Source organism: Pholcus phalangioides, unplaced genomic scaffold (genome assembly GCF_987345545.1).
Source record: "Pholcus phalangioides strain wild (caught in Gottingen) unplaced genomic scaffold, Ppha-v1.0 ptg000003l_1, whole genome shotgun sequence".
NCBI classification, from domain to species: Eukaryota; Metazoa; Arthropoda; class Arachnida; order Araneae; family Pholcidae; genus Pholcus; species Pholcus phalangioides.
In genome coordinates, this window is record NW_028301596.1 from 45,363,552 (window position 1) to 45,390,184 (window position 26,633).

The 26,633-nt window shown below is 40.2% G+C and overlaps 2 protein-coding genes across 6 annotated transcripts in view; one reads left to right on the forward strand and one right to left on the reverse strand.

Moving 5' to 3' along the window:
- Positions 1-12,653, reverse strand: part of LOC149088675 (dimethylglycine dehydrogenase, mitochondrial-like) — a 73,979-nt gene extending 61,326 nt beyond the window's left edge. The window contains exon 1 of one of the 5 annotated variants that reach the window (XM_089248817.1): positions 11,827-12,166. The gene's annotated coding sequence lies outside the window, so the exon portion shown is untranslated. Of the gene's footprint in view, positions 1-1,364; positions 1,501-1,705; positions 1,852-1,872; positions 1,905-11,826; positions 12,167-12,405 lie in introns of those variants that run through there. The other 4 variants (XM_089248841.1, XM_089248826.1, XM_089248821.1 and 1 more) reach the window with 4 other exon arrangements.
- Positions 12,281-25,095, forward strand: LOC149088679 (betaine--homocysteine S-methyltransferase 1-like). Its single transcript, XM_089248861.1, has 8 exons — positions 12,281-12,364; positions 18,096-18,234; positions 18,970-19,088; positions 21,447-21,638; positions 21,779-21,926; positions 23,363-23,545; positions 23,663-23,894; positions 24,783-25,095. The coding sequence occupies exons 1-8, from the start codon at positions 12,356-12,358 to the stop codon at positions 24,958-24,960; spliced, it is 1,200 nt and encodes a 399-aa protein (XP_089104987.1). The 5' UTR covers positions 12,281-12,355; the 3' UTR covers positions 24,961-25,095.
- Positions 25,096-26,633: the final 1,538 nt, after the last annotated feature.

A 26,633-nucleotide genomic window follows, 5' to 3' on the forward strand; every position in this document is an offset into this window, starting at 1 on the left:
ATGAGTGAACTTTTCTAGAACCCCCAACGAATCGGTACATGCAGGAATGTACGTGTAGTGAAACCTGACGTGAAGTTTTTTGTTTCTCTGTAATGCTTGTTATGTGTAGTGCTACCATCTGCCACCAGTTTTTCTAACTATGAGTGAAGTGTTATGATTGAATGATTTATCGTTGTAGGACTGTTGCTCTCTGTGGCGAGACTTTTTAACGGGGAGATCGGCTCGCATTTGCGCCTTGAAGTTGGGAACCACAGAAAACCAACTTCAGCCGACCACCACTGTGGGGGTTCGAACCCGGATCCTCGCATCGCGAGTCCGTCACTATAACCACTCTACCACCACAGCGGCAAAAGTGTTATTTTCTGGAGGTGGGTGGGTTTGAACTCACGTACCCTGAACTCTTTTTCCATCTCTAACTCCGCATCTTACCAACCCACGACTACAGCACTAATATCTTTCTCTCTCTCAGCTGACAATTGGATCACTCATAGTGTTTGGCATGCCTGCTTCTAGAGCTTTATGCCACTCATTCTGGGTCCAGTGTTTGTCTCGAGCTTGGCTGCCCCACGTGCAAAGAAAGCATAGAAATTTTGTGAATCCTTTCTGTTGGCGAAGTAGGATGTTAACCATTTTCAGGCCTATACAAGCGATCCAATTATGTACAACTAATCTGCAAGAACTAAGCTAGTGTTAGCCGATAGCACGGGACCTTTGGCCATGTATTATGACTTAACAGGGTATAAAGTTAAGTCCTTAGACACCCTTTATGTTTTGAACCGTTGGTTATAGAAGCATACTTTTTCAATAAGAAAATTTATCCAAATAATATGTCCATCTTGAATGTCATTCATTTTACTAGGAGCCATATATGTATCGAGACACAAAATTTAATTTTTATACGCCCCCCCCCTTATCTAACTTTTAATCAGAAAGATGTTAGCCTGTCTCTTCTGAACCCAACAAAAAAAATTCCATGTTTCTAAGTGCAATATTCACTGAGATATTTGAATTGGAAAACGGAGGAAATTTGGGGAGGGGGAAGGTGAACAGCTGTAAATGCGGGTAAAATGATTTTTCCGCATTTAACACTGTTTTCCCCCAAATTTCCTCTGTTTTCGAATATCTCGGTAAATATTGCACTTAAAAACGTGGAATTTTTTTGTTGGGATCAGAGGATTTGTTGGCGACAACTTTCTAATTAAAAGTTAGGGAACGGGGGGACCGTATAAAAAAATTAAATTTGTGTATCTCGATACATATACAGCCCCTAGTGAAATACATGACATATCTGAAAACCACTTCACAGCGAAATCTGATTACATACTTCATACGGATGCGGTAGTCCAGGTCGATAAGATACTGGCCTAAAGTACCAAAGGATGTATAGAGGTGTCGCAAGTTCGATACCCGATTCCTCCCTGTCAGAAAATCTCCTGAGGTAAAACATAAACGGCGACAACACGGCTATACAGATAAAGATTGCTACCGCAGGGAGTCCCACACCAAGGCGTTAGCGCGCCAACCCGCTTGGCGAGTATAAAAAAAAAGCAAAATGCAGAACGCTGCCGTTCGGAATTGGCAACAAATCGCATGTGTCAGTCTTATTACAGCTCATGCGCAGAAAATGACCACGGTGCGACAAAAAAAAAAAAAAAGGATCAAATGAACATATTTCACACGAAATGCCAAAAAGAGCCTCGGTCACCATTTCCAGTTCCCCTGAGTGTCTGACTGCCCATCTAATTATCTCTTCTCCGTCACTTCACCCATCAGAACACTGACGCTGTTTCTTTGATACAAGCGTGTGCGAACAAATCTTGAAAACTCAAAATAGTCAATACACAAGCTAACCAAACAATTAAATTTCCTCACTTATTTTGATGACTCCATGTGTAACACCAATGACGCACATCGGCGCAGAGTTCAGAAAAACATTTTATTCGTAAGAACATTTGTGGGGGGGGGGGGTTGACCGATTCCAATGCGTTCCTTAACCCGATTTGCGTCATCGTTTTACGTAAAACAAATCGTGTGAGCGTCCGAATCAATATAAACATTTTCTTAGAAACTATTTCTCTTATTATTTATCAATATATAGCGTTACGGAGAGAGGGCTTTCTTTTGAATTCGAGAGTTACGCACACGAAATTGATATCGGAGAGACGACTGATGTGCCGATCAAATATATATTTATTATTACGGCGCATCCAGACGAAATTCCTTTTTGTTTTTGCTTCACCCGTTATCATTATTTTCATCATCGGATAATGAATGGGAAAAAAACAGTCGCGTGACGTTTGTGGAGGAGAATATTCTGCTGAATCCGACAAAAACAAGATAAACAATTCAAACTTCACAGTTGAAGAATGCGATCGTGATCTTATGCCCTTAATAATTATTATCCTTCTTTTTTTTGTGTGTGTGGATAAAATATTCACGGTCAATAGAGATAGAAAAAAAGAAGAGATAAAAATAATTGTGAAATAACTATGACTGGGATAACTGCGCCATTCAAAATTGTGTTATGTGTAGAGAGAGAGAGAGAATTGAATAGAAACCACATAGAATTGAATCCCATTACATAGAAACCTCGATACAACGATATTCTGACGACCAAAGAAAAAAAATATTGTTTTAGAGAGGTTATCGTTATATGGAGAGGTAGCATCATCATCATGTCCCCCCCCCCCCCATCAGATCTAATTGTGCTGTACCTAAATAGCTGAATGAAATTCTGTAGTTGAACATTTCACTGCACGACACATTTTGTGTACTACACAGAAAGCAGCTTCACGGAAACTTCATTAAAATTTTTGAGACCTTGAATGGTGGAACGACGGTCCTCGCTGAGTGCAGGGCCGTCTTAAGAGCATCACGGGCCTCCGGGATAAGTGATTTTTCTTACGCCCTACCTGGCAAATTCTCGAAAAATTCAACTACTTCTCATTTTTCTGAGTCCCCTATTCTTTTGAGGTACCCGGACCGTGCCCGGGTGGGCCCATGTGTTAAGACGGCACTGGCTGAGTGTGGGCTCAGCTGATAACCTCTTCATCATATCCCCGTAGCGCTTTTGGAGGGAAGGTAGAGAAAAATACCGATGTTATCGAACACCCCCGAAAGGACAAAAACTGGGGAGGAATTTAAGAACATGCGTATCGAATATGATTTTAATCAAAGTATAAATAACTAGCTATAATACCCGGCGCTGCCCGGGTTTTCTTCAATTCGTGGGAGGATTGAAAAAGTGAAACCCTTATAAAGGCATAGACTATTGTACATAATACTGGCAGCATTGAAGAAGAGACAACACATTGTAAAGGCATGTGCATGTAACGATAGACAAGTTCGTCAGAACTGGGCAAATCCGGCAAATGCCCGACGAAAAACCATTATGCAACAATGGTTCGTGGGCTTCAACAATGGCTTTCGGAATGTGTTTACTTTAGTTACCGTGGTTCCAAAACAATTTGTCTCCGCCATTTTTATTCCTTTACAATGGTTTCTTACTTGTTTTCTATGCCCCGGGTATTATAGCTAGTTGAAATCTGTACTCAGATGGCAAAATGTATCAAGTAACTTTTTCAAAATTTCACGAGGGCAAAATTGGATACAATATTTTGCCAAAATGTGATACTGTGGCTTTTCGACTTACTGCAATTTGCCTCCGTTGGTTCCTCATAAACCGAAAGAGATGGACGAAATTTTGTCACTTTCCATAATTTTGACAAACGGGATTTGCCGCCTGGCAGTCCAGTGGTTAGGGAACTAGCTTCTCACTGTGCAGGTCTGGGTTCGAATCCCGGTTCGGGCATGGATGTTTGCTAACACTAAAAAATTCCCTGGACGGATCATGCTGATCCCTTGGGAATACGTGTGGATCACGTTATTATTATTAAGATTCCAGAATGCGAACTCAATTTTTTGAGAAAAGTGACTTGTATCTGACCACAGAAATATTTTATCAGAGAATATGGATGTTTCACAGAGGGTTTCTGGAATGTATAAAAATTCTGCAGTTCATTCTAAAATTAAAGTAAAATGCGAAAAAAAAAAAAATATATATATATATATATACTTATACTAGGGGGGGCTCTGCCCCCCTTCCGCCTTTGGCGGCCAACCCCCCCCCCCCACTTCTCTCCCGGACATATCTTGTTTATTTCGTCCCACTTCATCAGCGTGCTATGGAAAAGGGGAAAGGGACGTGTGAAAGCACCAGCCTACTGAAGAAGCGAATTTTAATGAAAATAATAATAAAGCAACAAAAAACAAATGAGATTCATCAAGTATCCCCAGAAAACTTCCCCATGGGGGTCCCCAGATTCAATTCGCTGAATTTCAGTGGGGCCCCCACACTGGATATATCTTGGGCTACCGATGTGTTGCAAATTTTACAATGTTAAACCACAAAAATCAATGAGATACATTCAGGGGCACTGAATTACAACCTGCCAACATTTCCATGAAGCCCTGACCTGCAAGCTTGTCGGACACCCCCCTGTGAGAATTTTTCATTTTTATCAATTTTACAACGAATAAAATCCAGGGCCCCACATCCAGTAGCGGGGACACAATACGCAGATTTTTAGTGGGGCCCCAGACTGGCTATATCTCGGGTTTCGGCTGTGGCAAATTCTACAACAGAAAAGAATGAGATTCATCCAGGGCCCCCAAAATGAAACCTGTAAACATGGGCCCCGACTTGGAAGCTTGTCGGTCATCCCCCGGAGCGAGTGCCATGAAAAATTTTCATTTGTATTCGTTTTACCAACGAATAAAATCCAGGGCCCCCAACCAATTACCCGGGACACCAATTCGCATACTTTTGGTGGGGCCCCAGACTGGCTTTATCTCGGGCTTCGGCTGTTGCAAATTCTACAACAGAAAAGAATGAGATTCATCCAGGGCCCCCAAAATCAAACCTGTAAACATGGGGCCCCCCGACTTGGAAGCTTGTCGGTCATCCCCCGGTGCGAGTGCCATGAAAAATTTTCATTTGTATTCGTTTTACCAACGAATAAAATCCAGGGCCCCAAAATGAAACCTGTAAACATGGGGCCCCCGACTTGGAAGCTTGTCGGTCATCCCCCGGTGCGAGTGCCATGAAAAATTTTCATTTGTATTCGTTTTACGAACGAATAAAATCCAGGGCCCCCAAAAAATTACCCGGGACACCAATTCGCATACTTTTGGTGGGACCCCAGACTGGCTTTATCTCGGGCTTCCGCTGTTGCAAATTCTACAACAGAAAAGAATGAGATTCATCCAGGGCCCCCAAAATGAAACCTGTAAACATGGGCCCCGACTTGGAAGCTTGTCGGTCATCCCCCGGAGCGAGTGCCATGAAAAATTTTCATTTGTATTCGTTTTACCAACGAATAAAATCCAGGGCCCCCAACCAATTACCCGGGACACCAATTCGCATACTTTTTGTGGGGCCCCAGACTGGCTTTATCTCGGGCTTCGGCTGTTGCAAATTCTACAACAGAAAAGAATGAGATTCATCCAGGGCCCCCAAAATCAAACCTGTAAACATGGGGCCCCCCGACTTGGAAGCTTGTCGGTCATCCCCCGGTGCGAGTGCCATGAAAAATTTTCATTTGTATTCGTTTTACCAACGAATAAAATCCAGGGCCCCAAAATGAAACCTGTAAACATGGGGCCCCCGACTTGGAAGCTTGTCGGTCATCCCCCGGTGCGAGTGCCATGAAAAATTTTCATTTGTATTCGTTTTACGAACGAATAAAATCCAGGGCCCCCAAAAAATTACCCGGGACACCAATTCGCATACTTTTGGTGGGGCCCCAGACTGGCTTTATCTCGGGCTTCCGCTGTTGCAAATTCTACAACAGAAAAGAATGAGATTCATCCAGGGCCCCCAAAATGAAACCTGTAAACATGGGCCCCGACTTGGAAGCTTGTCGGTCATCCCCCGGAGCGAGTGCCATGAAAAATTTTCATTTGTATTCGTTTTACCAACGAATAAAATCCAGGGCCCCCAACCAATTACCCGGGACACCAATTCGCATACTTTTTGTGGGGCCCCAGACTGGCTTTATCTCGGGCTTCCGCTGTTGCAAATTCTACAACAGAAAAGAATGAGATTCATCCAGGGCCCCCAAAATGAAACCTGTAAACATGGGCCCCGACTTGGAAGCTTGTCGGTCATCCCCCGGAGCGAGTGCCATGAAAAATTTTCATTTGTATTCGTTTTACCAACGAATAAAATCCAGGGCCCCCAACCAATTACCCGGGACACCAATTCGCATACTTTTGGTGGGGCCCCAGACTGGCTTTATCTCGGGCTTCGGCTGTTGCAAATTCTACAACAGAAAAGAATGAGATTCATCCAGGGCCCCCAAAATCAAACCTGTAAACAGGGGGCCCCCCGACTTGGAAGCTTGTCGGTCATCCCCCGGTGCGAGTGCCATGAAAAATTTTCATTTGTATTCGTTTTACCAACGAATAAAATCCAGGGCCCCAAAATGAAACCTGTAAACATTGACCCCCCCCGACTTGGAAGCTTGTCGGTCATCCCCCGGTGCGAGTGCCATGAAAAATTTTCATTTGTATTCGTTTTACCAACGAATAAAATCCAGGACCCCCCAACCAATTACCCGGGACACCAATTCGCTTACTTTTGGTGGGGCCCCAGACTGGATATATCTTTTGCTTCCGCTATCGAAATTTTTCAACGTTAAAGCAGCAAGAAAACAATGAGATCCATCAATGGCCCCTGGAAATGAAAACTTTTTACTTATACGTGAAATCTTCCCCGGGTACCCCGACCCTGTGTTGGGAGCACTGCTGTTGTGTGTGTATATTATACATATATATACCTCTCGGCATGGACCTCCCCCCCCCCTCCACAAAGGAAGGGCTGACAGGGGCCACAACGATTCTTATCACTTTTTGATTTTTCACACTATAAATTAATCACAGAGGGGCCCCTGAAAAGCTGGTTTGGGGGCTCGAAATCTAAATTCCAGCCTAAGGGCTCTGCTGTAGGATGTAGGAGCCTCTTGGTACATGCACATAACATGGTCCCGATGGGTCAAATGGGTCCCGATATGTGAATATCGACCCAATATCGATATATGAATGTGAATATCGATATATGAATCGAACCCACTTCCGTAACAGACTTCCGTCACTCGGTTGCTTAGCAACAGGCCCTTTTCGAGTTTGTTTGTGATTTTATATTATAGAATAGATAAATGGATGAAAGATATTAATGATTAAAATTAATGAAAAATAATTATTGAGAGGGAAGATATAAATATTTTCATTCTGCCTCCAATCAAAAGATGCCAGAAACGGTAGTAAAATTTGAGCCTCTTTTTTTATCATCAGGGCCGAAAAAACATTTTTAGCCCCTAACATAAATTCCACTATGGAATTTTCTTTTCTCCATTTTTTTTCCACTTTTCTACTTGCTAAGACTCAAAATAAATGCAGAGAAGGTCGTTAAATTTTTTTAAAAAAGAATTTCAATTATCGATATCTGAACGAATTTTCATTCAATAATTAAAATTTCATTTCGGTTTAGAAGAGAGAAACTCAAATTTTACTGACAATTGTCTGTTGGGAGCTTAGAGGAGAAATGAAGTATTTATTTATATTTCTTCTTAATGGTTGGGAGCCGTATAAAAACTTCAATTTGTATATAGTCGAATCACGTTATAACGAACAAGAAACCAGAGAAATCACTTCGTTATAAAGAAATTTCAGGTTGTTTGCATTGTTCCTATGTTCGTTAAAATGAGATTTTCGCTATAACGGTATTCGATTGTATTATTTATTCTTTAATGAAACCGAAACCATGTTCTTCATTCAGGTTTTGGTTTCGTGTGTGTTTTGTGTACAAACAATTTTGTTCCCCCCAAGGACATGCCGAAAATAATCCTACTAACACACTTTTTTTTTTACTTCTTTCTCCTGTAATCGCGTTACTCCCGAGTTATCTCTCGGGTTTTGAGAATGGAACCGGCTGGATCCGGATCCATCATGGAAGAGATCAATGAAAAAAAAAAAGAAGCTCTTTTCGTCCTTTTCTTTCCCTCCAAATCCAGAGACGATGATGGTAATTTTTGACGCAATCTGACCATTTGTTTGGAATGGACAGTTGCGATACACATCCTGAAGCTGATCGTACTCCATTAGCCTCACCCGCTTCTGATATGCTGAGAAAAACGGTAAAAAAAGATTGTTGTACTGTCAAAGAAATTGACAATAAAATTGAAATACATAAAAAAAAGAGCTCGCCAAGTTCATATTATAATTTCCTGCCAGAAAATCGTGCTACTAGACGTATGGGAATTCACCAACACCTTTGAGTAGGTCTCATGTTGCACATGTTTCGTAAATAAAAGGTTTACAAAAGATTTTTTACTTTAAACAGTCGGACTCGCTTATAACGAACACAGGTGTAACGAAGTTTTTCCCGTGTCCCATGAATTTCGCATTGCTTATCCAAGCTATTTTGATTTCATATAACAAACACCGATTTCAGCAAAGTACGTCTATAACGAATTTTTGACAGATTTTCAAACATGGAATTGTCACGAATTTCTTTGTGATCTTATCTTAAATCTTCTCTTGCCCGTAAATTTACCTTTCTGCAACTGATAATTGTCCCCTTTTTACCTTGGAAAACATTCTAGTAGGACTGTTTTGCGGACTGTAAAATTTTATTTTGCTTCTTTTTTTTCCTACTTTTCTCTGCTAAATCTTATATTGTTTGCAGAAAACCTCATTATAGGAAGAAAGGATTGAGGTTATTTATTCCGAAGAATCTAAACCACCTTTCTTGCCATTCTGAAGCTAAATTCGGACGTTGGTTATAATCATTGGCGTACGCAAGGGGGAACTCCCCCCCCCCCCCCCCGAGCCAAGATTATAATGTTATTTGCAGGGAAAAACGTAACCTTCCCCCAGAAGGAAAAAAAATTTCCTTGGTCCGGAATACCAAGCTTTGGTATTTTTTTATTTACGGGGTGGATGAATATCACATAAAATTTTCATCATTTATGTGCCGCTATTATAAGTTATACTTTTGACCCAAACGTGAAGGTTTTAAAACACTTTGGTGACAACTGAAAAGTATGGATTATCTGCATGTGGAATGATTATTCTATGCATTCTTATATAATGCTGGGTTACAAATAAAAAGTTGTAATTTCTGAACCCGCTCTACGTCTATATTTTTTGGAAGAGGGAAAATTTGTGTGGCAGATTCAAATTAAATTTGCATATGTGCCGTCGTGTTGTGAACGTGTGTAGTTTTTTTTGCTGTAAAACTCGTAAATTCTGAAGACTTGACTCTTTAAAATCTCCTCAATTTTTATTTAGGAAATTTTGTGCTATGCCAATACTTTTGACGACGTGGACTCCTGCCCGGGAAATCTTGGTGTCTGCGATGGATCCACATTTATAGCAGCAGAAACTAGTCATCTATCAGCGAGTATATTGTCGAATAATCAAGGACATCCTTGATTAGACTGTGAAGCGGGATTGGAATACCGAGAAAAAAAAAATACTTTCTATCGAAAATTATGAAATATGCAAAATATGCTCTATCACGAAAAAATAGCGAAATATGCAAAAAAAAAAAAAAAAAAATGTGCAAAGACATAGGAATCCGAGCTCTATATAGTAATAACACATAAAAAGATATCTTCCGAAATTTTAATTTTTTTAAAAATATTTTTTGCACCAAATAATAAATTTTTGATCGTTCGAGGGGAAACAAGTCCTCCTATGCCCCTTCCCCCTACGTACGTCTCTGATCCTAATATGCGTTAGGAGGTAGGGGGCATGGCTGATGCTGACAAAGTGGGGGCTCAAAAATGGCTAAAAATCTGTTGATGTAATAATACTTGAACGGCCCCTAATCCGGCTCGCCCTGGTCTGATATATGCCGAATTAACGAGAGTCTACGGTACGTAAAATAAGATTTTACTTATAAAATGTATTACTACAGTATTTACTATTCAAGAGCCTGTAGAAAAATCCTGGTTTTGGTTCTCAGAATCCGTTTCCAGAATATAAAGAATAATCCTCAATGAATGGAAATTTATAGCTATCCATTTCTTCCAAGTAAAAAATTCTTAAAATCTCAAACTCTAAAAATAAATTTTAAGATATAAATATAATATAATATAATGTAATGTAATGTAATGTAATATAATAATAATATAATAATAAATTTGCAATATAATAATTGTAACTATAAAAATTATAATTAGAAAATAAAATTATGAAAGTTGATTAAATTTCTTTACTGGCTAGTACGAAAATGTACAGTGATCGAGAAAATACAGTGGAATTCGGTTATAACTAAAGCCCGGATTATATGCACTAAAAAGTGGCGAAATATGAACTAAAAATATGCAAATATGCACTTAAAAATGCCAAAGTATTCACTTGAAAATGTCTAAATATGCATGAAAGACTTCAAAATATTCACTAAAAAATACTGAAAAAGTTAGAAATTCAGAAATATGTACCAAACAATGAAAAAAGTATGAATTGAAAAAATCACCATGCAAAAAAAAGCTTGCAAAAATATTTGTAAAATGTATATTTTCTATTTCTTAGTGTATATTAATTTACGAAAAAAACCCACATATATGCAAACAACATCTATCTATTTTTTACACTTAGGCATCTATAATTTCTAGTTTGCTGCTCAGTAACGAAACACCAGTAACAAAAGAATTTCGACACTGTTTCTGAAAAAAAGATCGAATACTTTCGACGTACGTCTAGAGATAGCCTTACACAATAATATACTTGGAAAATACAGTATTACCTATCAATTAACTTATTCCCACTAGCGGGAAAAAAAACCTGTCATGACAATATTATGAGCAATATTTATGTGAAAAATTATAAAAAGAGTGATTAAGCTTAAATAAACCTTCAAAAATATGCACTTATTATGAAAATTCTTTGACTTTATTCATTAATGCCAAAAAAACACCAAAAGCATATGCCGGACTCTAGTTATAACTATCTGGGCTGTAACTTGGGTTTCTCTACCGCTCGATCACGCATCTAAGATGTAATTTGGGAATCTTACCGTAAATGGGCATCTCGAAATTCGTATTCGAATATATAAGAAATTCTGCTGCACATTTCCGACAATACTTAAAGAAGTAATTGAGGAAAGACAGTCAAGCACAAATTGGTTTTTCCCCCCTCATGTAAGACACTCCACAATTTTTGGTCAGCAAGACAAGACAACTGTCTAACGCTTTCAAATTTTACCAAGAATATTAAGAACTAGCTGTAATACCCGGCGCTGCCCGGGTTTTTTTTTTTTTTTTTTCAATTACTGAGAGGATTGGAAAAATGGCACACCATTATAAAGGCATAACCTATTATACATAATACTGGCAGCATTAAAGAAGTGACAAACCATTGTATAGGCATATGCATGTTGTATAAAACGCATTGCTAGGGAATCACGATAACCCAAGTAAACATTCCGAAAGTGATTGTTGAGGCCGAGAAGCCACTGTTGCCCGACGACAGTTTTCCGCCCATTTCGGGCATTCTCCCTGCTCTGAGAAACTTATAGAGTAGCCTATCGTTCAAGTCGGGTCCCGTTTGGCATAAATGCAACATTTGAATACGATAAAGTTATTTGAAAATATTATGGTGTGAAAATAATATTTCTACGAGTTTATTACGGAGTTGGTATCAAATACTTGGGGAGGTCAGGTCCGGGGCTCGGATCCCCCATGGGGACCGGTACAAGTTTACGCATAATGAGATCGACAGACAGAAAGAACATGCAGCAACAGGTTCAACGGTACTTACTGGTCTGTATTTCTTTTTTTTTTCTTTCCTTCACAAGAATATTTTCACTGTCATGTGAACACGCCTCTCTCTGAAAAAGAGACCTTGGACAAGGAGGGGGGAAAAAAAAACAACCGCTGATTCTTCATAGATACGCAGGATCAGTCCATTTTATCATCATTACACGGGGAGGGTGAACAAGTTTGAAATGAGACGAAATATCCGACGTCGCGCTTTAAACCAATTAACATCAATTCCGTAAACAATGGAAGAATCAAAAACTATTCGTTAATTTCGTAGTAACGGGTGTTTGGCTGGCTGGAATGGCCCATTCCGAAATCTCCAACCTCACCTCCCTTGTACTCTATACCTGGGTATTACGAAAATGGGGGAGGGTTGAAAATACGCATCACGTGAACAAGTCCCCCCCTTAAAAGAGGGTTGTTAAACGCCAAATCCAGATATTACAAGATTCTTCACTGGTTAGAACTGGTCGAAGATAGTAGCGTTATATTGCTTCGGAACAGAAAAACAGCAACCAATATTGAAGATGGCTCCGGTAAGTTTGCCTTTTAAAATTGCATTATATCTATTTCTCACCATCACTAGCTTTGGCCAACGTTTCACTTGATGGTTGTAAGATACTTAAAAACTTTGAAAAAAAAAAATGGTTCTAAAATATTTTCGTTTGCGCCGTACGTAGAAATATCCTCGAAGTTCTGGGTTTGAGCCCTTGCTGTGAATCGAATTCAGTGCCTTTCGATTCAGTTTTGGTTTCTTGTTATGTTTTTATTCTTGATCCTCCTCTCGCGAGATAAAACAATCCTATTCCAGTATTGTTTGCGTGTAAAAAAATCGTTTTTCTTTCCTCTTCATTCGGCGTCCAAAAGTTATCTATGGCCGCAGAACCGGCTGGATCCGGATCCCATAGGAAGATATATGAAGTGGGGTTACGTGTTTAAGTATTATGTAACATATTCCTCTTCTTCATTCTCTGTTTTTCTCTCTCTCTCCAATATATATCTCAACTTTAGCGTATCGAAATATCATGCCGATGATTTGAGTGATAGAAATGTAAATCTTTTTTTAGCATATAAAAATATGATTGTCAGTATTTTTAGCATATCGGAATCCGATGTCACATCGGTAAAGAAAAGAAAAATTGGGGTTCAAGGCGTTCAAGCATATGGAAAATATGAAGATATATAGAAATATATGATATAATACGTTCGGAAGATAGTTAAAAGAAAGTATGTTTTAAGCTATAAAAGTTAAATAAAAGATCTTTCACAAAACTTGAAAAAACGACCAATAAGCATATCGGTTATATTCACTCGAATGTAATAACCGATACGCTTATTGGTTGCATTTCTCAAGTTTTACAAGAGAACTTTTCTGAAACGTTTATTGTGCAATCCCAGCATAATAAAATAAAAATTCAATTTCAGCAATTCAAACATATAAAAATGCGATATCGCTGATATTTAGAAAACAAAAATGTGGTCAGCATTAAAAAACATATGATGCCGCGGTGATTTCAAAAATTGTCAGTTTTTGAAATATGATGATATCAGTGAAAACAGTAGTGATTCAAGCACACAAAATGCAATGTCGTCGATATTCAAATATGATGATATTGGTAATAATAATTGATTTAGAAATATGATGGGATATTGGAAAAACTTATAGCGAGATTCAAGCATATAATTATTATAATGTCGTTAATTGTTTAAAAAAAAGGCCAATTTGAGAGTTTAAAAAAATGTATGATGAAGCTGATTTTAAAAATTATCAATTATGGCTAAATATGAGGATATTTGGAAAACGGTAGTGATATTTAAGCATATAAAAAAAACAACAATGCCACATCCATATTCAAAAAAAATTTCCAATTTTAGCTTAATTGTTGGTAAAACTAATAGCAATTCAGGCATATAAAAATACGATGCCGTTGATATTAAAAAAAGATGTCAATTTATGTATATAGTCGACGCTCGATACAACAACCCCCTTCGCTTCGTCGAAAACGGACGTTATATTGGGAAGGGTCGTTACATCGAAAATAAAACATATACAATATTTAGGCGGGCGCGGTAGCCCAGATCGGTAAGATCTCGCCTAAAGTACCGAAGGATGTTTAGAGTTCGATACCCAGTTCGTCCTTGTCATAAAAGTTTTCTGACAAAGGGGTACAACAAAGACGCCGCAGAAAAAATTGCTACCGCAGGGAGTCTCCCATCGAGGGGTTACGGCACCAACCTCTCGATGAATGTAAAAAACAAGCCTGCCGTTCGGAATCGGTAATAAATTGTAGGTCCCGGGGGGGGGGTGGTCTAATTAGCCCTCGTGCGCAAAAAATGACCATGGTGTGACTCAAATGATATTTAGGCTGACCATATATTTGCTCGAGAAAAATATGTGGAATTGTTCTTCGAAATACGGGACATTGCCAATAATCACCAGAAATTATACCAAAAGTAAGTAAAGTCGCCAACTTGTGCTTAAATCACTGAAAAGTCGCCAATCGAGGAAAATAAAGTGTCACTTCTCTCAAATTGTAGTGAATTACAAAAACCATGACAAATATATGAAATAAATGTTCTTATTTTTAGTCGTAATTATCGTAATGCATAGTTTCAGAGTTGGGAAGATAATTTTAATCGTTGATTTGAAGAATAAAAATTCAAGTTGGTTTCGTTGGAAAACCGCGACATTTTTGCGGGACAGCCAGAAAAGCAGAAAAAACCGGGACTGTCCCGGCAAATACTGGAAGTATGGTCAAACTAACGATAGCTGTTCCATGAAAAAAAATTTGAGACTCATCCTGCCAGTCGTTGTAATGGAATGGTCGCTATAAAATGGGGTCGTTGTAACGAGCGTCTAATGTAGCATAAAAATATGATACCTTTGATTTACAAATTGCCAATTTTGGCGTACAGAAATATAAAAATATTTGTGAAAGAAAAACTAGTAGTGATTCAAGCACATAAGAAATACAATGCCGTTGATTTCAGAAATTGCCAATTCAAGCGTATGGAAATATGATGCCGTCGATTTTTAAAAATTGCCAATAACGTATCGAAATATAAACATATTGGTGAAAATTGTAGTGATTCAAGCATATATAAAAATACAAAAAAAAAAAGTCAATTTTAGCATAGGGCTATATAATGGGAAATGTGATGATATTTGAAAAAAGAATTGGGATATCCAAATATGATATCATTATCGGAATTGATGAAAGAATTTTTTTCAGAATTAAGGAGGGAAGTTATATTTCAGAAATAATGAATATTTTTTCAGAATTGATGAAATTTTTTCAGAATTGATGAATATTTTTTCAGAATTGATGAAATTTTTTACAGAATTAATGAATTTTTTTCAGCATTGTGATGAAAATTTAGAATTGATGAAAGAATTATTTCAGAATGAATTAGAGAAATTATTTCAGAATGAATTGGAGAAATTATTGCAGAATGAATTAGAGAAATTATTTCAGAATGAATTAGAGAAATTATTGCAGAATGAATTAGAGAAATTATTTCAGAATGAATTAGAGAAATTATTGCAGAATGAATTAGAGAAATTATTTCAGAAATAATGAATTTTTTTTTTAAGAATTGATGAAAATTCAGAACTCATGAAAGAAACTTTTTCAGGGTTAATGAAAGAAATTATTTCAGAATTTATGAGGATTTTTTTTTCAGAATTAATGGAGCAAATTATTTCCCAATTATGAGAAATTTTTTCCCAATTAATGAAATAAATTATTCCGGAATTTGTGAAAGAAAAATTTTCGGAATTTGTGAAAGAATGTATTGCAGCATTAATGAGAGAAATTTTTTCATAAAAAATAAAAATTCAGAATTTATGAAAGAAATTATTTCAGAAATAATATGTCTTTTTAATAATTTTGGGGAACCCGAGCCTTGGGTTGGCTCACTCGTTAAGACGGCCGTAACACGAAAAACCAATCTATAAGAGAAAATCTATTAGAGAGAACGTTCGACATTTGGATTATATATTACAGTAAAAAACGTTGGCTTCGGAAGATTTCGGCTTTGAGAAGACGTTGAAAAGACGGAAATGTCTGAACACACGAGTTTTACTTTTTGTTTTGTGAATGTGATTTCATGAAAAGACGATTTTCCTATTAATGAAGCAGTCGATGGACATCGATTTGATGGGATCGCGGACGTCTCGCGTTTGTTGCACACCATTCCCTACTTCGGAAGAGTGTTACGCAATGGTAACTATAACCGTCTTAATTCACGTTATCTTCCGGTGTGTTACTCATTCCAGCAGGGTTTGACAAATCGAAAAAAAAATTGAGGCTCCAGGAGCAAGAAAATTATTTTTCTCACGGCCAATATAATGGGCCCTGGTGACTTTTTTCCCTTATGTTTGTGGAAACGCTAACATAAGTCCCAAAAAATTGCGTTCTTCTCATACTCCAAGTTCGCCATCACACATGACATTCGCCATGGCGACCTGGCTCCCAGATTTTTCAAGCCCTGCATTATTAAAAAAAAACTGAGCTCTCTCTCACACAAACGTTTTTCGTATATTTTCCAGTTAGGAGAATTTTTTGCACTTGCAATGGATGTGTTTACGAACAAATTACGCGCGGCTCTTGCAAGGAGGAGGCCGAGAGGGCTCAAGCCCGTGGCCCGTGGGGACAAACCTTTCGAGACTATTTACGCTGAAGCTGCATTAATTCTGGCCTATGAGCAGAGGCGGATTTATGGTCTTACTGCCAGTGGGCTACACAAAATTTTGCCGCCCTCTTCTGTTCTAATTCCAGCTTTCTTGACAACCTCATTCCTCAAATATGCAGCTCTTTTCAATATGCCTATGGCTCTAAGTCACTCTTATGGTCACTCGCATGCTTTGTCACTCTTTTCATCACTCACTAACCTGGTTTTTTTCTTCGCTTTCTCGGTTTTTCTTCGGTCTCTCTCTTTTGTCACTCCCATGCTCACACACACTGTAAATCACTCTTTTGGTCACCACTTACCCAATGGTTCCCCCTCGCACTGTAGGTCAAGGTCACTGTTTTGGTCATTCACATGCTTGCATACGCTCTGGGTACCCCCTTTGGGCGCTCACTGACCTGTTTCTTTTCTCTCTCGAGGTCACTCACTGACCCTGTCTGTCTTCGCTCTCTGGGTTACACGTTTGGTTGCTCACTGCCAAAAGCGCCTTCCACACGTGCCTGTTGTCTCGTTATTGGTACGCGTGCTTCAGAATGACCACCAACTGCTATTACTGCTGGCGCCTTGCTCTCTAGATCAGTATTTCTCAACTTCCGAGCTGCTGCCCGGTACCGGGGCTGACATCAATCAAACCAGGACATGAGTGATTCGTCATTTCGTTTTCCCCCCATTCATTTCCCATTAATAATGTGTTTGATCAGGCTTTCTACTCACAAAAGGAAACCAACCAGGCCCCGGGCTGAGAACAACTGTTCTAGATTACTCACTGACCCGGTCCTCTGCTTTCTAGGTACCTCTTTTGATCACCTGCATGATTGCAAACTCCCTAGATCACTCGTTTGATCACTCACTGACCAAGGTTTCCCCCCCCCCCCACAATGTCCAATTTCACTAATTTTCTTAATCACTCGTTCCTCAAATATGCCGCCTCTCCGAATTTTGGGGGGAACGCTAAGCGCCCTTCCCCCACTGTAAATACGCATCTGAGTATGGGTTCACAGAAAGATGTCGGGACATATAAAATGTCCGTAAAAGATTTCAGCAAAGGAGCTCGGCTGCAGCAGAATGTCAGAGCCATGGATCTTTGAGACGACCGGTGCCCTCAGTCACATTCATAAAAGCGGGGATTCCCATATTTATTACGTCCGCGGAACCGTTGGGATTCATCGGGGCCGGAAGTTGTGCTTATTCTTATTTGTTTTTTCTTCCTTCAGAGAGACTGTCATTTTCATTAATTATATCCAGAGCGAGCTGGGCCGGTTAGAATAGCATCTGCCCTGCTTGGGGGCAATTCGGGTTCTTTTATTCTGAGAAATTTCAACGGCGATTGGTCAAATCGTGTAAACGTATGTTGAAAAAACACATAAAAACTCTCATATCAATGAAGAGGCATCAAAATATAAGGAGGGCGCGTGAAATGACATCAAAAAAGAGTACACGTCCTCCTAAAGAAGACGTTCTCCTAAATTAGGACGTCTGGTAACTCTATTGTAGGGATTTAACCTCGCAAGCGCCGCCTATAAGCGTATTTCTATAATTTGTGACAATTTGTGACTTATTCTATTATCATTTCAGGCAAAGAGAGGACTTATAGAAAGACTGAACGAAGGCGTTGTGATTGGAGATGGAGGCTTCGTGTTTGCCCTCGAGAAGCGAGGTTACGTCAAAGCTGGTCCCTGGACACCCGAGGCCAGCGTTGAAAACCCCGAGGCCGGTAAGAAAACAGTTTTTTACGTGAGAAATGAATATTACAGGCAGTTATTGATTGGTTCGTGACATAACTGCAAGGGGGTGTTCAATCTTTAGGAGAGTGCGAGCCACTTGAGTGATCTTAGCATCGTGGAGGTTACTTAAGTGATCTGTAAATGTGCCGACGGCCACTCGAGTGATCTGAAACTGTGCCACAGGTCACTCGAGTGTGATCCGGGAATGTGTCGCGGATCACTTTAATCTGTGAATGTGCAGTAGGATACACAATTGATCTAAAAAAATGTGCCATGGGATACTAAAGCGATCTGAAACTGTGCCATGGGATACTAAAGCGATCTGAAACTGTGCCGTGGGGCACTTAAGTGATTTTAAATGTCCCACAGGTTTGCTTAAGTGAGCTGTAAATGCCCCGCGGGTCGCTCAAGTGCTCCGGAACTGTGCCGCGGTAATCCGTAAATATGGCGCGGGACACTTAAGTGATCTGGGAATGTGTCACGGGTCACTCGAGTGATGCGGAACTGCATCACAGGTCTATGTGATCTGGCAACACCAGCTATAGCATTGTTGGATCTGGAAATGTGGCACTTGGTTCATTCTTACGAAATTAGGTGTGAGGTCGCGGGCCACATCAGATGGCAGAGAGGGATCCTGGTTTGAGCATGTATGACATAGTGCATGAATATGTAGTGATTAATTGATTTTATTTATATTTATTTTATTTATTGCTTTTGTTTCCCAGTTCGTCAACTGCACAGAGAATTTTTGAGAGCGGGTTCGGACGTGATGCAGGCGTTCACTTTCTACGCCAGCGACGACAAACTGATCAACAGGGGAAACAAAGCCGGCAAATCATACACAGTGAGTTTTTATTTGCTATCATCAATCACAACCATGAATTGGATGTAATCGTGGTCGGTTATCACAGAGTTTCCCGGTATGGGCGATGGAAACCGTTTAGGTGGGGAGTTGATAGAATTCACAAATTCATTTTGGGACCTCACGTGTCATAGCTGTAAAGTCTCCTGGCGGCTCCCGGGAGAGACATTATTCGGGGTTCGAAGCAATGGCGACGACAATTTATGGATGTGATGCCGTTCTGCAGGCGGGACCGGCACCCCGAAAATTGTTCAATCTTCCGAACTTTGAAAGTGATTGACGAAAATTACAACTGTTGGGGCAGGGCAACCTGATGCTTGGTCATTCGGGGGGGGGGGGGCGAAGAGGCAAGCTCGCATTTTGGAGCCCCCTTGTAATGTTGAAGGAAGGTTAAAAGGTGAAATTGGCGCCCTCTCTGGTTTGGCGCCCGTTGCTCTCGACCCACCTGCCCCAGTTGTGGCTCTGGTTGGAATTAACCTCAATGAAAAATTCCGTTTTGTTAGTGCCGCACCCCCTCTATCGTCTGGAGAAAAAAGCTCATGAAGAAATGTTTCATTTTGGCCTCGCTAAAATGAAACATTCAAAATAAGACCAAAATTCACCTAGCAGCCCCGGTCAGTTCGGCTTCTCTACAGTCGGAATTGGCAGAATGACCTGTGTCCTGGATGACAATACGTCCCGTTTAAGCTGTCCCGTTCATTGGCGTAAACTTGTATCATATGGCCCGAGCACCCCCCCCCCCCGTCCTCAATATTTGCCTTCTTCATAGTAACTCATGAAAATATTAGATTTGGGCCCCCCCCCCCCCCACCATCCTTCCCAACAATTCTGAGCCCTCCAAATATTTCCAATACTTTTACGCCAATGGTCCCTTTAGCAATTCTTTTGTTAGCGTGATTTTGATTTAAGTAGAGTAACTATAATATTACTCAGCTCCCATTTATGGTGAATTTCTCCTATGTGATAGATGCCACTGTGGTGGTCGAGTGGTTATAGTGACGGACTCGCGATGCGAGGATCCGGGTTCGAACCCCACAGTGGTGGTCGGCTGAAGTTGGTTTTCTGTGGTTCCCAACATCAAGGCGCAAATGCGAGCCGATCTCCCCGTTAAAAAGTCTCGCCACAGAGAGCAACAGTCCTACAACGATAAATCATTCAATCATAACACTTCCCTCATAGTTAGAAAAACTGGTGGCAGATGGCAGCACTACACATAACAAGCATTGCACAGAAACAAACTTTACGTCAGGTTGCACCACACATACACGCACATTCCCGCATATACCGATTCGTTGGGGGTTCCGCGGGGGCGGGGGCTCGGGGAAAAATGGATCCATGATGTTATTAAGTCAGCCACCTCGTTGGGCAATTTGCCTGTTGTGGCGTTGTATTTGTATTTGTAATAAAATGCATTCTAACCAGGTAATTTGTTCTTCTATTCAATTGGTGACTTCGAATGACCGACTGAATCAGGAGTGCCGAGTATGTTTGCCCGACTTTGTTCTCGTTCGAGATATTATTAGACAAGCAACCAATTAAGCTGCCCCCGTTAACAAATTAGTATCAGGCCTATGATAATTCGACTTCATGAATATGTCTTAACATGGCTTCGCAGAGGCGCATTTACAGGCAGTAAGTCAGTTTGAAGGGCTATTGCCCAGAGCGGCAAACTCGAATGAGTGACCAATTTGCGGAATGAGTGGCCAAAAAAATTGTAGTAGAACGGCAAAAACCAAAATCCGCCTCTGACTAGAGGGTGAGGGACAGGTTGGTGAGAGACCAAAAGAACGCTCCTGAGAATGAGCGAGCGTGTGAGCGAATACACAACAGTGACTTAAGGAGTGTTTAAGCATAGGAGTGACCTAGAGAGTTTATGAGCATGGGAGTGGCCAAAATAGTGACCTAGAGACAGGGGGGGGGGGCTATTTACATGGGGGGGGGGAATCTAAGAGTGAGGGACTTCCGAGATGGGTCGAATGAATTCACTTACATACAGTAAGAGATTCTTGAACTATGGGTCACGACTCAAACTTGGGTCGTTACCCCATAGCTCAAGAACCCCAGGCTGTTAGTGGATTTGAAAGACAGCCCCGACGACCCATAGGTTGAGAACCCCTGTAGTGGTCTAGTAGAACTAAGAATGTAAGCTTTGTAATTACTCTTCCCTGCATGCACCAATTCTTTCAATTGATAATAATTCTTTATTGGTATTGTGTCCGGCTGCCCATAAGTCCGAGTCCCTCCCCCCCCCCCCCAACATTTTTCACTTCACATCAATGCTTTAAGTTTCATATTTCTCTACACACATTGATTAATACCTCTGTTGTTGTTCGGATACAGGGTAGCGACATCAACGAGGCAGCTTGCAAACTCGCCAGGGAAGTTGCGAACGAAGGAAATGCCCTCGTCGGTGGCGGCATCTCTCAAACGCCATCTTATTTGAGCGGCAAAGGAAAGAAAAATGTCCAAGAGGAATTCAGGAAACAAGTCCAGGTCTTCGTTAAGAACCAAGTCGACTTTCTGATCTGTGAGGTAAGAAACAAATATTCATACCTTTTGTAATTGTGGTCTCTCAACAGGAAAGGTATAGTTTGAAAGAAAATCGTGTCGAAATATTATAATAATGCGGAACATTGCATGTGTCTGAAACTGAAACCCGTTGTGTGTTTCAGTACTTTGAGCACGTGGAAGAGATCGAATGGGCGATCGAAGTCTGCAAGGAAACGAAGCTGCCCGTGGCTGCGACCATGTGCATTTCAGCCGAAGGAGATCTACATAATATATCGTCCGGGGAATGTGCTGTTAGGATGGCCAAAGCAGGTATGTGAAAATAATTTTTTGTACTGTAGTTCGTATATCTCCTCGGCAGTTTCACTCAGTATTTCCAGCCTCCACCGTCGCCACAGTGGCGGTCGGCTGAAGTTCGTTTTCTGTGGTTCCCAACTTCGAGGCTCAAATTCAAGAGCCGACCCCTCCGTTAGAAAGTCTCGCAACAGAGAGCAACAGGCCTACAAACAGTACAAATATTCAATCATTACACTTCTCTTCTGCCACTGAAAAATCTGATACAACACTACATACGCACTCAGACTGTTAGGAACACACACTTGCACTTCCGGCAAACTCACTAGGTAGTAAATTGCCCATGGCGGTAGACTTGAGTTGTGCTCGGTTTGAAGGAAAAAAAAGAAAGCATTTCCAAGAACTCCTCCTCCTCTTTACCAGATCATGGCCTGCTGCTCTGTCTCAAATTCTGTCCACGACTGTCTCAACACACAAGAGGCTCTAGTGCATAGTGTGTGGGGATAATGATATTTGGAACTATTTTTTCAAGAATAAGTATGCACATTGTTAAGCCCTTACTTTCAAAAGACAAGCAAACTTCCCCCGCTCTCGCTCCGATTACAGAGCTAGACGCCGGAAGCGTGTCGGACCGGGTGTCTTCCGGGAGAAAAATAGTAAGGCGGCGTCAAACTTCAGAGGAATATGGACGAGATGCGTGTCTGGTTTAGTATTAGCCCTTACTTTCAACTGCTTTGAGGCTCCTCAGAATATCACTTTGCCCGTCGGCTAACGATGCCTTCCTTGGCTACGATATTTGTAAAGGACATGTAGTGCGTTTTTTCCCCAGAGCCATTTGAGGCCCCGGGGGTTCTCAAGCGTAGAGGGCTCATGAAAGCGACATCTGATTAAAAATTTCGAGAGCAAGCATGAAAATTGGTGGGCGGGCATTTCTATCCAGATGGGGCGGGCAGCTCAAAAAAATCACTCCGCCGGGGGGGGGGGGGGGGTCCATGATGCTCTTAAGATGGTCCTGATTATACCTGGATATATTTGTGTGGCCGCCTGAATTTTTATAACTCAATGTTCCTGGCATAATCCCACGTGGATGTTTCTTCTGTGACTGAAAAAAAACATTCTGGGTGGAGCATTGCCATGTGACTGCACATGGCAAAAAACTGAAAAAATGCGCTCGACGTGAAAAGAGTCCAATTGCAGCACTTGGTTGTACAAGCTACGTAGAATGAATTTGGCTGTATAGAGTTTCCCAGCGACCTGGAAAGTCAGGGAAAGGAAAACCCCATTAGAGAATACATAAATTTTCCCTCTGGGTCATTACCTCCTAGACTATCTCTAGGAAGTATTGGTTTTGGTCAGGGAAATTTTTTGTGTTTTGGCCTTGTAAAATCTGGGAATGTTTTGAGTAGATTTAGTATGTATGCATTCAATAAAATTCAATTTTTTTTTCTCTGCAGGTGCAGATGTTGTCGGTCTGAACTGTCATTTCGATCCATTCAAGACATTGGAGGCCATATCGGTGATGAAGGACGCACTCACGAAAGCTGGTCTTTCCGTGCATTTGATGACGCAGCCATTAGCCTATCACACGCCCGATGCTGGAAAACAGGGCTTCATCGATCTCCCAGAATTCCCATTTGGTAAATCACGTGTCTTTAATGACAATATTGTTCTTTGCTGAGAGGACTATATCGATTTATTTGAAACTCGTGTCGAATTGTATTTGATTTGATCTTACATTTATGTAAATTTTTCAGCCCTGGAACCTAGAGTATGCACCAGATGGGACATGCAGCGCTACGCTAGAGAAGCGTTCGATCTAGGCGTGAGATACATCGGAGGCTGTTGTGGATTCGAACCTTATCATATCAGAGCTGTTAGTGAAGAGCTCTCAAAAGAGAGGGGTGGCGTACTTCCCGAAGCCTCGTCCAAACACGAGCCTTGGGGTGCAGGCTTGAAGATGCACACAAAACCGTGGGTTAGGGCCAGGTAAAGCAATTTATTTTCAATTAAAGTCGTTCAATTAGAAAATATTTATACCAAGAGACTTCCAAACGTATTTCTGGACATGCGTTGGCCCCGTATTTGTGAGGCAAAATCATTACTTTCCATATTTTCAGTTTTTTTTTGGGGGGGGGGGGGAGAGTCATTTTTTTCCAACGCATCGTCCCCTTTGGATCCGCGTCTGTTGCAGCACATTAACAAACTGTACAGTCACTCGAATAAAGAGGGAATTTAGATTCTTGTGGTTTGTCGTAATATCGTCAACATTGGCGGTGTTCTTGGCGAAGTTTGAAACGAAAGTAGAATGGAGGTTTCTTTGTCTCATTTTTGTTGCCTATTGTTCTTATTTTCTTGCGTGGTTGCTGGCGCTTTCTTTTGGTTTATTAACAAATGAAACCAAAAGAGGGGTTTAGAAAGCGAAGACCAGCTTCTTCCAAAGCTCTCTCTTCCCTGGCTTCATTTCTCGTAATTGGCAATTTTATTTACCTTTGACATCGTTTTTGTCTATGATTGGCGATTTTTCGGCGATATTAGCAATTGGCAATTTTATTTGTGCACCTTTGGTGTAATTTTTGTCAATGATTGACGATTTCCTGTAATTTCCCGTATTTTTTGAGGGAATACGGTCAGCTCTTACTTTGTAAAAGCATATTTTTAGGTTTTACGGCATATTTTTGGGGTTTTTTTTGTAGGGAATAAATGCATTTTTATGGAGCATATTCTGTAGGTTTTTAGGTCCCAAAAATCCTAGCGCCACTAATCAATAACGATAAATTGCTTATCGATATTTTGTGTTTTACCGATATTACCCATGTGTGGGGAATTTATATTTTATCTCGATTTTTTTATTTTCACCATTTGTATACGCAACAGAGCGAGGCAATCCTACTGGGAGAAGCTGAATCCAGCGACTGGCCGCCCATATTCAGCATCGTGTTCGGCACCGGACAACTGGGGAGTGACGGCAGGTTCCGAAGAACTGATGCAAACGAGTGACGCCACGTGCGACAAGGAGCTGCAAAAATTCTTCAGTCGTGCTGACTGCAAATGAACTCATAACTCATTGTTTTTGTTTTCTTAATAAGAATATTTTGACGGAAAAAAAGGATACTTCCGGATATATCCGTCTTTTACTCTACGAGTTATCATTTCACTGGGGAAAAAAAATAAAAAGTTATTTTGTGCATTTTCCCGATTCATTCGTTTTTTTTGTGCCTGCGTTTCAATGACTTATATAGTTTCCATGATGTACTCCAGTGGGTTTTCAACCAGGTGCAATATAACCTCCTTGTGGTCTTGACCCAAGTCTCTTGGAATAACCTAAAGAGGCCATGGGTGAAAATGAGGCCACAGAGAGCTGCAAAAATAAAATGTGATGTGAAAGAATAAGGTTGTAAGTCGAAATCTGGGGAAAAAGTGTGAATATTGTCTGAATATACAGTAGTAAAATCAACCATATAACCAGAACCGTCCAACGCATGGACCATCGGGACCTCATGTCCATAAACATAAAGGTCTCTATGATACGATCTGGTACAGGATTTTCAGGAATAAGTACGTAAAATACATGCGTTTGTTCCCCCCCCCCCCCCCAGCTCCTCCGAACACCACTTCTTCCAGTAGCCCATGATATTGAGGCAGCCTTGAGTACAACCAAGAGAATATAAGAACTAGAAATGAAAATGCTTCATCATACAAAAACTATCATACTGGCATTGAACAGTAAAATGTAAAAAACATCCCTTTTAAAAAGAATGGACAGCGCAGTAAAACCATCTGGTTCACCTTAACTCATTTTGCCCTGTGCATTTGGAATTGGGTTCCAAAAATAAGGAGCATCATTCTCAAAAAAAAGACTTACAGGTCTTCATAACTTGCTGTGAATCGTGGAAGAGAGTTGACAGACTATGCACTTTGGAAGACTCCTCGGAAAAAAGCATGTAATATACATTGTGAGGAGAGGGACATAGAAAATAATTATCTGTGGTTGCTACTACACTGTTTTTTGACCCAAAATTGTTTTTGTTCATTTCGGCTCGAGTTAATCTTATACGATACTGAAATAGTGATATGAAAAAAAATGTAATTTCAAACATTTGTTCCCCCCCCCTCCATAAGGCTATGATTATGTTGTCAGGGGGGTATGCCCCGTCCTACTCTTTCTAATTTTTTGAGTGGGAGCCTTTGCTTACAGCGTAAATAACAGAAAACAAGTTTTTTTCATTATTATTATTTGCTGTTATGGGAGGGGGGGGGGCATTTATCAGCTTGCAATTGGGAAAAAAATATATTCTTGAAAATAGGTGGAAATTTTTAGAAGGTTTTTCTACTGTGGCAATTATAGTGCAAATCAGGAAAATTTTAAAAAATCGTTTAAAGCGTTACTAGTGAACAATTAAGAAATAATGACAGAGGAAAAGAGAAACAATAAGAATATTTTTATTTTACAAAAGTTTCACTACACCGACACACAACTAGTAATTTATTACATAAATAATATTTAATGTAAGAACATCTGATAACAAAAAAGAGTGACCGAAATAAGTAGCGAACATTCACGATTTTTTTTTTTTTAATACTTACAAGCGAGAAATGCTCATTCTATACTGATAATTTGATACACAAACACTAAACAAATATTCTCTCTCTATAAAATACAAAAAAATTAAAAACCAATAAAATTGACTATAGTACAAAAAAAAGTGCTCGGGGTCATCATCTGTA